The 17,962-nt window shown below is 34.7% G+C and overlaps 1 protein-coding gene across 1 annotated transcript in view; it reads left to right on the top strand.

Annotated features, from left to right (window-relative positions):
- Positions 1-17,962, top strand: part of LOC138694996 (uncharacterized) — a 73,128-nt gene that overhangs the window by 11,874 nt on the left and 43,292 nt on the right. The window contains exons 3-4 of the mRNA XM_069819263.1: positions 3,812-3,971; positions 12,543-12,663. Coding sequence (XP_069675364.1) covers positions 3,812-3,971; positions 12,543-12,663 — 281 coding nt within the window. The remainder of the gene's footprint in view (positions 1-3,811; positions 3,972-12,542; positions 12,664-17,962) is intronic.

Genomic DNA, 17,962 nt, shown 5'->3' with positions numbered 1-17,962 from the left:
AATAATAATACTAATAATAATAATGATTTATAATGGAAATTACGGGAAAACGGCTGAACGGATTTTAATGAGTGACCCCTCATTTTCATGCCTGGCATCCAAAGTTTTCGGAAAAGTACTAGTTTTCAGTGAAATGTCAATTTTCCTACATAATTTTCCTATTTTCCAAAATCCACCTTTGTCAGTTTTGAGAACTGATTTTATTGAATCACGGCCGACTTGATTGAATTTCAGAACAAAACACACACTACAATCAACAATAGGCTATTACACGAAGGCCATGACCTGCAGGATTGCCGACATATTTAGAGCTCAATTCAATTTGTTATTAAAACCTGATTCTGCAGTGTATAATTATCTGAGTACAGCTGTGTATTGGATATTCAAATCTACGAAACTTGAGGTGGTTTGATGACATTATTACCATTAGAAATTAAATATTACTATAGTTAATATCATGATGTGACTATTTTTCATTAATTATACATATTAATGCTATAGTGATGTATGTATGTATTTATTTACACTGCAAGTGGGCATGCACCCGGTGGCAGTGGTATACACAATATAAACAATACACAATAAAGAAATGATAAGCAATATTTACAATACACAATAGGCCTACAATTTTATACACAATACAATAAGAGTACACAATATAATTTAACACAATAATAAAACATAAATAAAATACCTAATTTTACATTACAACCTACATTATTATGTACAGGCCCTACATAAGTTTCAATAGTCTTTCACTTTATTCTCATCTCACTCACTGTAGTGGCACTATGACGCATTTCACTGACACTTTAGCACACATTTCACTGACACTCTGTAACACATTTCACTGACGCTACAAATTATCACTGATCGGAACTATTCACTGCACTGTAAAACCATAACTTCACTGACTCACCTCGCTTCACTGATACAACAGTTCAAATAAGTCAAATAATTACACCCTTATGCATACTGTACTTATAAACAGAACTACATTTAAACTAAACATTTCTAGTCTAAGACCCACTTACACGCTATTTTTAAATAATTTACAATTCAAACCAAGGAAGTAACTCGTCAGGCTAAATAAATATATGTCACCTTAAAAAATTAAATGTTAAATGTCGCCTTAATTTTAATTTGCACTTTATACACAACTTTTTAAATTATATGATGATTGAAAGTGAAACGTTTTGTGGTTATGTAAGTAAATGTAGAGAATATCTTAATTTAGATCTTCATTTCTATAATTTACTGAGTGACTGCTATATATAACTACAAAACTTAAGTAAGATAATAATATTGTTGTTAAAAATCAAACATTTTTATACTTATTAAACCAGTGGGGTTGGGTCTTTTTCATATACTTAATGGCGGTGTAGTGTAGATATTGATATGTGTCATTGTCTTCAGTATTGGCTCGACAGAGCGCAAAAATTACAGTTCCTAAGGAAAGATAAAAAGGTATTACTTACTGATAAAATAAGAGGCCTAGAAAATTTTCTAGTCTCCAGATAATTTCAGCAAGATCTCTTAGTAGGATAAAATGATTTTGCGCTCTACATTTCAACTTCTACATGCAGCAGCTATACGAAAATGCTATTGTTCGAAAGCTTAGCAAACCTGACATTTTTTTAACTTTTGCCTACAATCCACAATGACCCGAAATAGCTACTGCTATCGTCTATCGTCCTGACATTGATACTTGCGTTTTCGCGTTGAAACTCAAAAACTGAAGTTGGATAGGTTCAAGAAAAAGTATTTGGCCTAAAAAAATCCATTCAGAGGGAGTATGTTTCATTATTATGGAAGCAAATAACTACCGGTATCAAAAAACAAGTATTCTTCATTGAAAATAAATCTGAAAAATTTTTATTTGAACGTCTAACGAACTTAGTTTGCAGCAGCATTTGCTGCATAAGCCACTAGTACAAATAGAATCCGCCTTTTCCTTTCTACAAAAAACAACAAAACAGCAAAGCATTCACTTGTTTTCCTAGTCACCGCCCGCTTGATACACTCGTTTCGCGACTTTTAAAGAGCATCAAATTGATTGTGGTTGCTAAATAGCGCTGTTGTCAAATGTATTTATTTCTCAAATCAGCAATTAGTAAATTGAAACAAGTTGATTGGAGATTCACCTTTGTGCAACGCAATGAACAATCAAATAAATCAGACATCAACTGATTGGCGATCAGGGACTCATTTCATTTTCGTTTCTGCAACAGGGCCTTAGACACAGAAAATGACCGATCTCTTGCAAGCGTGAATTTGTCCAAGTCCAGCGCGGACAGCACCTGGTTCACATGACTAGGGAAAGGATGTTTATTTTGCACCTAATTTACTTCTCGAATATATATATATATATATATATATATATATATATATATATATATATATATATATTCGTTATAGATTATTTATTACAATTTACCTATAAACATCAAACAAACAAACAAAACAAAAGAAAACAGAGCTGAGTCGTGCATATGAAATTCCTTCACGTGTAATCCTACGCTCTCACGGAATTAACCGAAGTCTTCCGAATGGGACTCAGCGTATGGTAGTCGGTCATTTTTTGTGTCTAAGACTGTACATACACTGACTCAATATGTACAAAATCAGACCAACAGGTTGCTAAGTTAAGCCTTAAATTCATATCACTTACAAAAAAAATCTGTTCCTCCATTCACTGTTTGAGTCGCTTAAGAAACTTCTTGCCCCAGCAACTAAAACTTACCCTAGTACAAACCCAAGTAATGCCGCATTTCGATTATTGTGACGTTTTGTTAAGTGACCTAAGTTCTGAACTGTCAGTCAAGTTACAGCGAGTTCAGAATATGTGCGTCAGATACGTATGCAACATCCGACGATACGATCAATATCACCGTCCTTCGCAAGTCTTTCGTGGCTCCGACTTAAAGAACGCAGGACTTTACACTCCTTGTCATTGCTCTTTCGAATTCTGCACACTTCAACACCTAATTACCTTTCGTCTCGTTTCTCTTATCTATACTCTAACCACGACGTAAATACCAGATCACTGCGGCGCGTTAAGTACATCTCTCCATAGAACATCTCGTTATTCATCATATTTTACAGTATCCACCTCGCGTCAATGGAATTCCCTGTCACAAAGTATTAGGGGCTGCAAGACAATAAACACTTTTAAAAACAGCTTAAAAGATAACCTTCTTAGCATTTCACTCCAATCATACTGACTTAAACTATCACTGTCTACATTGTTGCTCCTTCCTTTAGACATGTATCCTGATAGTGCTGTATTTTCAAAATTGTCTCATAATAATGTCTTTCTATTATGTAACATTATTTGAAATATATTAACATTCTATGTATTTTAGCTTCATTCTGCTACATAGTTTGTATTTCAGTGCTTAATTAATAGTTCATAGTATTTTGTTGTTTAATTCGTAAATAACTCTTGTATACATGTATATCTCTTATCTAAATCAAATTGTTGAATTCTTTGTAAGTTCATTCATATGTATGTATACATTTTGCTGGTTGAGAGACCTTACGGCCTTAACTCTGCCAGCTAAAATAAATCATTATTATTATTATTATTATTATTATTATTATTATTATTATTATTAATAGTGACAGCTCTCGCAGATTCCGTCGTTGATTGAACATTCCTTCGACATCTGGTTGGTAATTCTAATTTTTTACTTTGTGATCTATAAATTTAATATATTCCTATTACATTTTGCAGTAATTAATTATGACAATTTTTGGTTTTTGGAGGATAATTTTTTACCAATTAACAAATTACTTTTATTTTTCGCAGTTAATTTGAAAAACTATCAGCAACCCGACAAAGTCACAAGGCAGCAGTACCTTTTCCCAGCGAGAGGCAGTAACCTTTGTTCGAGAGAATGCATTGCGGGTGATGCACCACGTATTTGCTATTACAAATGGGTAGCAGAACCTTATACAACGCTCGGACCGTAAGTGTAAACTCAATTCAAACACATTTAATAATGAAGTTTTCTCTCTATACTGCGTATCTGGAATCTTTAGACCTAGGAGACGAAAGTAGACCTCTGCGCAAGTGGTGAGTGGAGGTAGCTGGCCAATGACCGCTTTGGGGGAAGGCATTGCTTCAAGGAAGTTGTGGGAGCGAGCAACTGCAGGGGGGGGGGTATCTTTCTATATGAACTCAACTACAGTCAAAATGCCACATAGGCTATATCAATAGGGATATTTTATGCGAAGTTTTACCGTTAGATGGCAGGAGCGTTCCATGCGGCACAACATGTTGTAGGGCTATATTACAGTATGTCATATGCTGCAGTTGATTACGTTCTCCCGCTTGTTGGTTTTTTTGTGCGTGTCAAAATTATATTTATAATTATTTTGTATAACCTAGTGTAATTTAATATAATTCAGTACTTTCTTACCTCATAATTTAATTTAATTTACAATAAATAATAGCGTAAACTTGTATAATACTGAGAGATGGACGGGGAAATCTGCAGTATGCAGGATATAGATACGAGTAAATTGAATATGCATGGACCTAAACGAGAACTTTGAGAACGAGGTGCACGAATAAAAATAATAAGTGAATAAAATAGGAACTTTGTCGAAAGTAAATATTACCTCTTTAATCATTAGTATTGTAAGTACCGTAGCCCTTCGCTAAAAACAGGATATGCAGTCACCATTTTTTTATAGGGAAGGGACTATCGAGATTGAATTCCTCGTATTTTTTTCTCTAGTTGCAGAAAGATTAAATGCAATGTGTGATAAGATGGTATAATATGCCCGCAGTAGTTAGTATCACGTTTATTCCTGTGTTTTATAGGTTAAGGACATGCAGTTTTGAATACTATGTAGGATGATTTTGAAAATTTGAAGTAAAAACCTGGTTTTAATAATTAATCTACAGCACATTAAAAACATTATTCACGAAATGGATTTCACTATGGATTATCCTGGCTAATAAACATCTCAGTTAATCGAGAGTTTCTGCAGGCGTAAACTTCGGAGACTCCTAGAAGTACTGAATATAATGTAAGCTAACATAGCTTGCTGTCGAGTTGCATATGTTTTTATTAATTTACTTTTCCCTCTTACAAAATGAAACTGTAGCCAGCAATTCCGTACTTGAAGTAGTTATTTTTGTTTAATTGCTAACACTTTCGAGGCGCAATTTCATTAGTTAAATTTTAAGGTTCAAAGCATATATTCAGAATATTTCGGGACCTGAATGAAGACAAAAGGCTCTCCCTGGTTTTTACATATAGGAAAACACAAAAATCTGCCATTTTGAGTTGTTTTTAAGAGTATTTAATGTACTAATACACTACGTAAATCCTCAGGGTGGTATTCATAGACATTTTGCAGCACGCGCTACGAGCGTACTAAGCTAGCCCGGCTATCCACTGGTTACTAGTACAGAATTCAAATCATATGCTATCGCTGACACTGGTTTATGAATACGAAAAACGCTGATCATTCACCGAAAGCCCGCGCTAAAAATGTCTATGAATACGGCCCCAAATGTTTATATACCGGAAAACAAATGCACACGCAAAGCGCATCCCTCATAGTAAACGTGCGCTATCTGTTGGTGCTAGTTCAGGATATCCCTATACGATAGCACCTTCTACCACGAATTTTATCCTTTAAAGGCCGCGAGCCGATCCTGTCCGCACTGTTAAGCTCCGCTTCTCTTCGTCTCCACTCTAATGCGCCGACTAGCTCTACAGATTCCAGACACGGAGTATATACAAAAATTTCTGTCTTAGGTATGACATAGGTCAGGTATGCTCATAATTGTAAAAGCCCCGATTACACGAATGATGCTGCACTGCATAACACACACTGTGTACGGACTGGGCTCCGCAACTACATTGCAGCACCGCCCGTAGCATAGTTCTTACACTCTTACAAATACGGATAATAAACTGAATTTGAAAAAGGAAAGAGTATACACTGCAATATTCAGTTATTACATTATTTATTATATTTAATATAGTTATGATATAATAATATCATAGATAATATCATTTTTATATTCCACCATATAGCCTACTTTGGGGTCTATTCAACATCTGGATTCTTTTCTGCAAGTAATCGGAATCTATTTCCAACGAATTTACTGCAATGCGCTAAAGATGCTCATCTGTTAATCGGGACCTATGTTTGGATTTATCAATCTTCATTCTCGAAAATAATTGTTCGCACACATATGTCGAGGCGAAGGTGGCTAACATAGTGGCAACGAATAAGCTCATCTTGTAATATTTAGTTTTGTTCATTTTTTAAATAATTCTATGCTTGTCAAGTCATATTCTCGGCATTTAGTTCTGAATTCTACGTTACTTAGTATATCAATTAACTCGTCCTGGAACTGCACTCTCACGGATTGTACTAAATTTATTAAAAGATTAACAAAAATACTAATATCACTCTCCATACGTCTAAAATCACTAAATCTATGTTCTGTAAATCACATTTGAACTGTTGCAGTACAGAGACATAATTAACTATATTTTGTTCAGGCACCATACATTTCTTTACAAGTTCATCATCCGTGACGGGTTTTAGTGCCTTAGCTAATTCCCAACATACTACATAGGCTAACTTGCTCCAAAACATAGACTCTCAATTGTTCGACTCTCTTCAATGTTTGGCCTTTCACGAAGTGCTTTCAATTCTTGAAGCTGTAGTGCACGTTGCATCCCTGAAAAATTATTTTATAAAAATATCTATTTCTGCTGGAATAACATCACAACAACAACAACAATAATAATAATAATAATAATAATAATAATAATAATAATAATAATAATAATAATAACGTTGGTATATGAAAATAGGCTATATTACAGAAAACAGCTTCTCTGTCACTTCGGCATGTTCTGGGTAGCAGAGCCTATAATGTAGTTTTATGTTGCTCAGTAGTATTCCTGACAGTACCTTACAATATAGTAATCGCTTTCCTTTTTCACCGAACGTACAAAAAAATAGGATTTCTCCCACACTGTACGGAATGATCGTTTGCTTCCAGAAGGTTTTGACTGTGTCATTGTCCCGCACAGTTCGTGCGTTTACTAAGTACTTGAACTGCCTTCCGCAGTCATCCGTCGAGCTTCGAACGAGGAACAGCACGCTGTACATTGGAAGGTTGTGATTACAGAACGTAATCGCGAGTCAGAGAATGAGCATACCTGACATAGGTATTCCTAGAATGGCTATATAAGAAAAGCTGCAAACTTCTATCAGTCTAAATGGCATTTACGATACCAGCTAGCTCATACAAGAATATGAGCGTTTACCAACATTTGTGAAAACAGGGAGTCTGCAACCAACCTTCAAATAGATAGCTTTGAGATGGATGCTAACTGGCTGCATTCACTACACATATGAAGACCTGTATCTACGAAACGGAACTTCCGAGTCATTCATTCATAGTGTTCTGCCAAAGGGTAGGTCTTTCACTGCAAACCCAGCTGTCTCTAATCTTTCCTATTGTCTCCGCATATGATCCATATATCTTAATGTCGTCTATCATCTGATATCTTCTTCTGACCCAAACTCATCCCCCGTTTGCCATTCCTTTCAGTGCATCCTTCAGTAGGCAGTTTCTTCTCTTCCTGATCAGTTTCAGCATCATTATTTCTTCAACCACTCTTTCCAACACAGCTTCGTTTCTTATTCTGTCTGTCTATTTCATACCCTCCATTATTTTCCATAAGTTATCCGCATTTCAAATGCTTCTATCGCTTCTTTACTTCGTCGTAATGTCCATGTTTCTGTCCAATAAAATGCCACACTCCACACAAAACACTTTCCTTAGTTCTTTTTTTCCAGAGGCCCACACAAGTTGCTCCTGTTTCTGTTAAAAGCTTCCTTTGTCATTCCTATCCTCCTTTTGACTTCCTGGGAGCAGCTCATGTTACTGCTTATAATACACCCCAAGTATTTAAAGCCGTCCACTTGCTCTACTGCCTCATTTAGAATTTCAAAGTTTACCTTCTTTATTTTTCTGTCTATGGTTCCTATATGAAAATTGTCACATTGATCATTTCTACTACATGTAGACTTACGTGATACGAAAATTACAACAAGCACTTTTCTTCGCCAACGATTAGACTTCGCGACTTGGAAACTAATAACATTTACTTCTATAATAATAATAATAATAATAATAATAATAATAATAATAATAATAATAATAATAATAATAATAATAATGATAATAATAATAATAATAATGATAATAATAATAATAATAATAATAATAATAATAATAGTAACTACGTCAACCAGGTTTGTGACTTAGTTCAATGTCAATTTATTACGTTCTTATAATAATTATGCCTTATTTTTATCGTAATTACATATTTTCATATTCAAAATTGTTATTTGTCATGTCTGCGTGAAATTAAGGAACTCAGAACTTTAATTGAACGTATGAATAAAGTCATTATAATTATTCTACAGATGCTGCATTTACGGCATGTGGATCCTAAGAAAATGACACTGCACTGGCCTTAGTCATGTTATGCGTTCATCCCTACTATACCGTCCTCGAGTTCTTTGTCCATTTTTCATTTCGTTATTTCTTCTTTTCTTTCTTCACTTTTTCCTTTTATCCTCCAATTTTTATTCTTCTATTCTTTTTTAAGTTTCCTTTCTCCATTTCTTCATTTCTCTCCTCGTCCTTTCTTTTTCGTCTTTCTTTTTCCTTTTCCTACTTGCTCACATTCATTTCCCCTTTCCTGCTCTATTTCTTGATTTCTCTGTTTATTCTTTCTTATTTGATGTTTCCTTTCTTCCTTCATTTCTTGATTCCTCTATTTCTTCTTTTCTCTTTTCGTCTTTGCTTTCTTCTATAATTCTTATTTTATTTGTTCGTTTTTCGTTTCTTCCTATATTTCTTGATTTTTTTATTTTCCTTTCTTCCTTAATGTTTTAATTTCTCTATTTGTGGGGTAGTTTGAAATACGAAATGTTTCATACGAACTCGCACACATTAGAGTAACTCCAATCTAACACTGAGCATGAAAGAATAGAAATTATTATTATATTATTATTATTATTATTATTACTATTATTATTATTATTATTATTATTATTATTATTATTATTATTAATATTATAACTCCAATCTAACACTGAGCATGAAAGAATAGAAATTATTATTTTAAGTGCCAGTACCTTTTTTCTAATTTTTCAGTAAATATCTGCTCATTAACGAATAAAATAGTGTATAGAGTAGGGTAAACATTGGTAATTTCGTGGCAGTGGTTATTTCGTGATACTTTTTCTTTACTCTTTTGTGAACTAACCAATGGTTTTATGAGATCCAAATTTCCGCCAAGGGATTGCATATGTTGTCCAGTTTCCAGAAACATACAGCTAAGCTTTGTGTGACTATTGTAGTTGCTTCAGTGAGCTTTTATGTTTGGAGAGAGCAAGTTTGCGTCGACTTCTCAGACGTAGAAATTTTGTGGATGTTTGTAATTACATTACAGGCTTATTACTAAAGGTAAGCACATGATATTTGGTACAAAGATTTATTGTATCTTCATGAAATTTTAGGAAATGTTTTTGGAATTTTAGTTACATCTGTAGTCGCCATATAGGCTTAGCTTACCTGATAGAAATCTTAGCTGTTTGAGGCGAAATTTTGTTGAGCATTAAATGTTACATTTTATACTATTTTAAAAATTGTATTACAATAGGAATTTTAGAAATCTGAAGACAAGATGTGATAACAAAAAAGAAAACGGAGACGCAATGGGTTCAGTGTAGCTTCTGTTTGATTTGTTATCATGCTAAGTGTCAATGATAAGTGCTAGATGACTTACTTGCAAGAATTGTGACAGAAGATGGAAAATGGCTCCACCATTTTGGACCGGAGACAGAGGCAGACAATGGAGTGGCATCATGCAAATTCGCCAAAGAAATAGAAATTCAAAAGTACACCTTCGGCAGGAAACGCTTTGGCTATTGTGTTTTTCGATTCAGAAGGACTCTGGCTTGTGTACATCATGTCACAAGGAACCACCATTAATTCTGACGGGTATGTTGCAACTCTCAAGGAACTTCAAGTTAGACTGAGTCGTGTTCGACGACATCGGGAGAAGCAGGATGTTCTGCTATTGCACGACAACGCACAGCCATAAGACCACAGACCAGATCAGAAAATTCGGATAGACAACACTGAAACCCCGCCTTACAGTCCTGAACTGGCACCGTGCGATTACCATCTCTTTGGTAAACTGAAGAATCACTTCGCGGAACGAGGTTAGAAGATGACTCCCTTGTGCACGCTTCTAAAGAGTGGCTCAGACGTGTTGGTCCAGACTTTTACCGTGCTGGTCTATAGGCTCTCGTTCCTAGGTTACGTAAGGCAGTTGAAAGGGACGGGGATTATGTGGAAAAGTGAAATTTTGTTCCTAAAGGATGTATCTATATTCTGTGAAAATAGCAAAGCTGTAGGATAAAAATATAATTTTTAAACAGATGTTATGCATTACTTTTGGAGTTACTCTAGTAATATAGGCTATAGTAAAGTCCGTAATAAAAGTGTTCACCCTTTCAGGGCAAAGAAGATCCCTTTTCAATTTCAATTTTTACTTTGATTTCATTCTTAATATGTGTTGATATGTATTTCTATGTTTTCTTGCTGTGAATATTAGACGGAATTACTATGTTTGAAGTCTTGTAACAATAAATGAGAATTTCATTTGACTTTAATGAATATCAGGAAATTACCAAGGTTATCACGAAATAACCAACCTTTCAGCTTAAGTTGTAAAATTGGTTTATGGCACATATTCAAGAACGTATCCAATCTTTTATGGCTCCAGATTTGTACGGCAAGTTATCGTTTTAGATGAAAAAATCGGAATAAGGATATATTTACACATTTGCATTTTAAATTAGTTTTCATGAAACTATCACGAAATTACCAATGTTTACCCTATATTACATAATTTTTACCGTGTCTATATACAGTCAACTCTTGATATAGTGAACATTCGGCTGTAGTGAACCTAAATCGTTGGTCCCGACCTGCATACATTAGAAAGTACATTAATATTTCCGTTTATAGTGAACCCTCACTTCGGTTATAGTAAACCTTAAAAATTGAAGTTACAAGAGTTGTATCCTAACAAATTCATATTTGAAGTCAGACCTTCTTATATAAAATTGAAAGAATGTGTTGATAACAATATTCTAAGTTTCTTACTCCTTTAGTCAAAGGATAAAGGTAGGATTAGACAATGAGCTGTACTGTAAATTCAGGCAACTCGTGACGACCTTGCCTCACTCCACCGTCGAAGGGTTGCCATTCTGCTCTCACACACAATACTGTAGTGATATTTCTGATCCTCCGCCGTCGAAGGATTGCCTTTTGTTCTCAGAAAAATTTCCATTATGACGGATAGCGTCCAAACAACGGAAAATGAAATTGCCTTCATTCATTAAAAGGGGACGGACATTATGCCCAGAGCATAAATGAAGGTAAGATTCTGATGGCTTTCAAACTCCATCAACTTCCTCCCAGTTTCCAATAAGTGACCCGGGAAATTCCAAGGCTGAATACGCAATCACACCATAAGAGCGTCTGTCATTTCTAGCAACAGTGAATGTACTGTATAAAAATGTCGAAGCGTAAAGTGTTTTCTTTGGAAGATAAGGCCAATAATATAAAGTGACATTGAACGTGGGCTGTCATAAGCTGACGTGGGTCGACAGCATAGTTTAAGTAAATGAATTGTGAGTAACAGCATACACTGTAATCCATTCCACAAAAATTAAATATTTCAATTACTATATAGTATTTTATTTTCTTGTCCACAATTTCATTAATTCCTGTCATTTTAGGTTAGGGGAGAGACACTTCGGATTTAGTGAACCTCGGATATATTGAACTAAATATGCAAGTCCTCAGAGGTTCACTATATCCGGAGTTGACTGTATATATTAAATTATGATAGACATTATGGGCAGCCTTTTTCTCTACCACGTTGACTACTGTCATTTTACTGGTTCTATACTTTATTCGTATTGATATTTTTGATCAGTTTCGTCTTCATATTTATTTGGTATCCCTTAGTTTATTGCATAATAACTCGTTGAAGACTTCTGGTGAAATGATCCGCGTTATCTGGTGACCGAGCGATAAATAAATGGATACTTATAATTTCTCCGGTACCTACGGTGTGGAAGTTCCCTAAGATCATTCACTCACTCGCTAATCTCGTCTCATTTTTCATTCCTCGTGGCTACCTACACACAACAGGTCTTTTTGCACTGTTTACATGAGGATGGACATTCTTTCGCTCCTTCTGTATAACCCTCATACTTACATAAACATAAAATTTTTAAGTATTTTGTATTTAAAATGTTGGGTTGGGATTTTTCGTTATGAGTATGAGAGTTTATAAGCTCCATAAAATTAAAACCAGATTTGAAATATATTTTAATTTTGCAATGTCGTGCAATGTAAGTTGGATATGCCAATAACTATACTCTTTCTCGTTGTGTTCCAGGCAATGTGGTAATTGCCCGACTAATGTTACCGCTTGCGACAATCCTCAATGCGTAGTTGCCAATGGTTTTGAGAAATCTATAATAACGATCAACAGGATGGTGCCAGGACCCTTTATAGATGTAAGTATTGATATCTAAGTTTAACACTATAAGCCAGTGTTGTAATTACAGATTACATTTTACTAGTTTTGTAGATTTCGTACATCTCCAGTTTAACACTAGTCAAAACACTTGTGGACCATATCGCCGGCTTATTTCTAAAACCCCATAAGTCCAATTTTACAGAACTTTCGAAATCTTTTCAAAATGCGTCTCTTAATAACACCTCGTAAGTGTGCAAATATTTCTACATTTTAGGAAGAAAAATACATAAGAGCTGTATATGGGGTATAAAATGAATAAGAAGTTATTTTTCTCTCTTACATACCTTTTAACACGGAAAATGGTCGCTCTCCTATAGCGTGAATAATTATTGTCTAAGTGTCGTTCGGGTTAACGCACAATCCACACGGGGAAATATTAAGCATCGCAATCCGAGAATGAAGTCAAGTCGTAACAGCGACGTATGTGTATATAACGAAATGACATAGACTATTCCCTAGGGAGTTTTTAAGATTTAGCGATAGAGCTCTTTCTTCTCGTTATAAACACCATGCTTCGAATGTCTCTATGCAAAACTCACTCGAGTGAACACATCGCACACGATGATTCCTTTGCAATTCCGAGGTAGGACTTAGTCTCTGAACAGCAATCAATTTTCGTGTCAAAGGGTGCACAATTTCCTCGAATGCAGTTACGAGGTCTTAAAATTACGCCGACAATATTTAGTAACTTTCAAGATTTCATTCTGTGTCTTATAACACCGACATTTTCCTCAATTGTACGAGGATAACATCTGTACAAGACTCAATATCCAAATAAAAGTTACATTTTTTTTAGAAAGTTCAACTCATAGTCCATTGCTTTATCAAAATGTATGGCATTTTTCCGTCAAATGCAGTATTTAGCCTACATCTCATTCGAAAATTAATCGAAACAATGCTGGAAATAAGTGATTCTAAAAACATTGTCATTATGCCTGTATTGTGTGGTGAAGCAATCAATGTTGCACACGCAAGAAAAACGTCACAATTTTGTTATTAGAAATGTCGAGCATTTTATTTAACTTTATGAGCAATACTTCAATCTAAAAGTATGTTTATCAAGTAAGAAGAACGGACTTGATAAAACCTCAAGATATCCGTTTAAAAGATGCATTACAAGTTCTCAAATGTGGAGCTTGTTTCCAAAAGGTACCAAATCCAACTGGACAGATTTTACAGGACAGCAAAAAAACGTACTGAAGTTACAATAATTATTGTAATATATCAATGTTTGGCATAGGGTTTATCTGCACCTTTTTGAATTTTTTATAGCAAATTTTAAGCTATTCCACATTTTGATCCAAAGTTATTGGCAATTTAATTTTGGATTTGGTATGTTTTGGTATAAAAATTCGAGAAGATTTATATACAATGCATTTAATGACTAAATAACTTAAATAATAATATATTTTGTGACATTATGTATTAATTACAATGTTGTTTCAGTTATAAGACAACATTTAGAATTAACATCTTGTCTTAGCAGCAACAAAAGCAAAACCTATCAAACATCATAGTGAACGCCAATAACATTAATAAAGGTGCATCTGACGCCAATGTTATTTACTTTCAGGACTCTCTTGTAAAGTGAAGTGTTCTATAATTCATACCCCTTAACGGAAAGTAAAGATATCAAGTCATTTTTCTTAGTTAGTTTTACATGGCTACAGTTCGGTATTCCTTTCGGTTCAACCACGATATAATCATATCTTATCCCATTGGTGAAGATTTTGTGCGTATATTTGGTGTCACTGCATATGCAGAATGTACACCTACTAGTGCTGTTGTAGGGTGAATAGTCTGTAGTTTGGCTTCACTACTTTCAAAACTTTTAGCCCTTCGGTGTGTCTTTTAAGAGATTTTGTGTCTTTGTATCCCATTAAAAATTTTGTTTCACTTACAGCATCTGTATTGGACCAGTATTGCTTGTTTTCACGTAGCATATCATTATTTGATATGAAAGATATAAATGATATATTTATGCTATGAAATCTGAAGTGAATATGTATGTTTTGTTGTAAAATGTAAACTTAAACGACCTCTATACACAGCGTTGGGTACTTTTTGACAAAAATTCTTTCTTCTTAAGATTCCGAAACCTAGCAGGTATGCGCTACCACATGTAACTCATTTCTCGCAAATTTTGGATTTGGTACCTTTTGGAAACAAGCTGCACAAATATTAGTATAATTGAACAAGTGCAAATTCTGCAGCTATAAAAACGTCCATTGTTGTCTATGAATGATAAGTGTAACCTAAACAGATATTCAGGATAAAACTAAAGACCTGTTTGAGGACAGTTGGTAGAGATTTCCAGCTGTTCCACAAGCTTAACTTACCTTAAAAGAAAAATAATTCCCTCCAGCATGGTAGCAGATACACAAACAAAATTTCACCAGTTATAAAACAGACCCTTCAGAGTTTATTAACACGCACAATAAGTAACTAGGATTATTTCCTTTCACGTGACCCTATTCTTATCTGGGACCGTTTTTTTTCAGAAACTATTTGACAGAAAGTAACCAAAATGTTTATGCAAACTCTTATTAGTGGTCTGAGATTATAGGTGAAAGCTTTTTTAACATAGTCTTAAAGTCTTTTAGCATAAAGTCTTTTATCTTATAAGACGTGATGGGTGTAATTTCCATTTTCTATATTTTTCAAGCTACCTCCTTGATTTTTGTACACATAATCACGGTGTCTTAGATAATGATTTGGTGAAGTTTCATTACTGTGGGTCAGTTTCTGCATTATTAACAAAAATATTCTGAAAAGTATGTACATATAGTTGAAAATGAAATGTCTTACTCAGTTCTTGAGTCAAATGTTTGAAATTTTTTTGTAAAACCAGTAACATATTTAGAAAAACTTTACGGATCAGTTTTCCTATACAAAAGGGAGAAAATTGTTATAACCACTACATACCTAAAAATAAAAATTATTCATTGTCACTATAAATACTTAATTTTTATTTAAAAAAAGTTATTCCTTTAATCATAAAACCCATACGCTATTTTGTTAACTACAGTGTATAGAACAAACAGTAAATTGCATATTGCTATCATCAAAATTGTAAGAGTCTTTACATTTCGAATCAGACGAAATGTGACAAAAAAGTGTAAGAAAACAGCTTATAAAACGTGCATGAAAGTGAAGTTCAAGAGCGTAGCCCTTTACATATTGCATAAATGTTATGCTTTCGAGCGCAGTAGAGCATTGTAACATGCTCAAAATATAAATAAGATATTGCCGATTCATACTTTACAACAAAAACGTAATGCGATTGTTTATCGAAAATGACCAAATTTCACCCGTTGCCCCCCTTAATTATTAAATTTAAAAAACTAAAGGTACAATTATAATCATATTTCGCATGGTAATAAAAATTTTAAAACAATAATTAAGACGTTATGATAAGAAGAGCTTTCAACTGCAATGTCAAATTTACTTACTTACTTACAAATGGCTTTTAAGGAACCCGGAAGTTCTTTGCCACCCTCAGATAAGCTCGCCATCGGTCCCTATCCTGAGCAAGATTAATGCAGTCTCTATAATCATATCCTCCCTCAAATCCATTTTAATGTTATCTTCCTATCTACGTCTCGGCCTCCCCAAAGGTCTTTTTCCCCCTGGCCTCCCAACTAACACTCTATATGCATTTCTGGATTCGCCCATACGTGCTACATGCCCTGCTCATCTCAAACATCTGGATTTAATGTTCCTATATATCCAGTGGCCGGCAGAAGCTGCAGTTATGACGTAAGAGCCAGTCAGGCCTCAAGAGCTTGGAAGAGCGAGCAGTTGAGTCGTATTACTGTTATCACGCACCAACGCAGTGGCGTCAGTGCTGCAATGATACAACAGTTCTTGGAGATAAGTTGATGGAATCACATTCCTGTATTTTGCTAGGGAATAACTACTCTGCGGTCATGATGGCAACATTCTTGGCAAATTCCCCGTCATTAAAAGAACGCATGTTCTTTGCAATGACTAGTGAAATCCTATATCTTAAGCCTTAAGCTTACCATTGATTACTGACAGTGTGTTCCCTAGCTTCACTTAACAATTTATCTTTCAATTGCTGCACTAGTATTTGTCGATATTCTCCCCCATATTTGTCATAATCATTTGGGTGGCATACAGAAAAATGGCATTGTATATTGAATTTCTTTACATGGTGAAACAGCTTGCCACAAATCAAACATTCGCCATTCCTTCATACTCCATAACACAGTTTGATGATCTCGACAAAGCATTTAGCTTGGGCACGAAAGTAACACAAAGTGATGGTGTGTTTCAAAAGTTGAAATATACTTTGCATACTACTCACCAAGTTAGGGCCTAGATAGTTCAAACTGTATATTGTGTAGGAAAATGTCTGTTAAAAACACTTGAACTATTTTCAAGTTTCCGAGTAGACAAAGTGTTGTAGTACTGCTTAAATTATTTATTTCTATATTTGTATATTTATAGCAGTTTCGGAGCCTCATTTACATAAAGCGAACGCTTCTGCAGCTGGCTGTATTATGAATTTCATATTATTATAAGTATATTAAATTTGATTACAAACCAAATTATTTTGTTACATTGATTTATCACGGATGCACAGTTTTGTTTTCGTACAAATGTATTGTAATTGTGCTGTTCCCATACTACCTCAGACGAATGGATCGCGCTCTGTCATTGCATAGGCGCCGTACCACCACTGTTCAGTTGAACCTTCTCTCCTCGCTGTGCTCAGTATGCAGAGTTTCCCGAGCAAAGAGCGTGGCGGCTCCGTGGTATGACGCCACAGAGCACGGAACATGCCGGTCACTGCTATATATCAGACGAAGAATACAATGCGTGCAGCTCTGCTTTGTGTAACTTTCTTCATTCTCCTGTAACTTCATCCCTCTTAGCCCCAAATATTTTCCTAAGAACCTTATTCTCAAACACTCTCAATCTCTGTTGCTCTCTCAAAGTGAGAGTCCAAGTTTCACAACCATATAGAACAATCGGTAATATAACAGTTTTATAAATTCTAACTTTCAGATTTTTCGACAGCAGACTGGATGATAAAAGCTTCTCAGCCGAATAATAACAGGCATTTCCCATATTTATTCTGTGTTTAATTTCCTCCCGAGTGGCATGCAATGTCAAACTACTGATACAAAATTTCTCATTACGTTAAGTTGTGACGAATAGTTTCTGAAAAATAGGCACCAAACGAAAAAAACAACAACAATAAATCAGAAATTTTCAATCCAAGATTGACTTCCCGTGAACTAAAAGAA

Source organism: Periplaneta americana, chromosome 1 (assembly GCF_040183065.1).
Source record: "Periplaneta americana isolate PAMFEO1 chromosome 1, P.americana_PAMFEO1_priV1, whole genome shotgun sequence".
Classification (NCBI taxonomy): domain Eukaryota; kingdom Metazoa; phylum Arthropoda; class Insecta; order Blattodea; family Blattidae; genus Periplaneta; species Periplaneta americana.
Note: the sequence above shows the minus strand (reverse complement) of the source record. Positions and strands in the feature narration are given on the sequence as shown.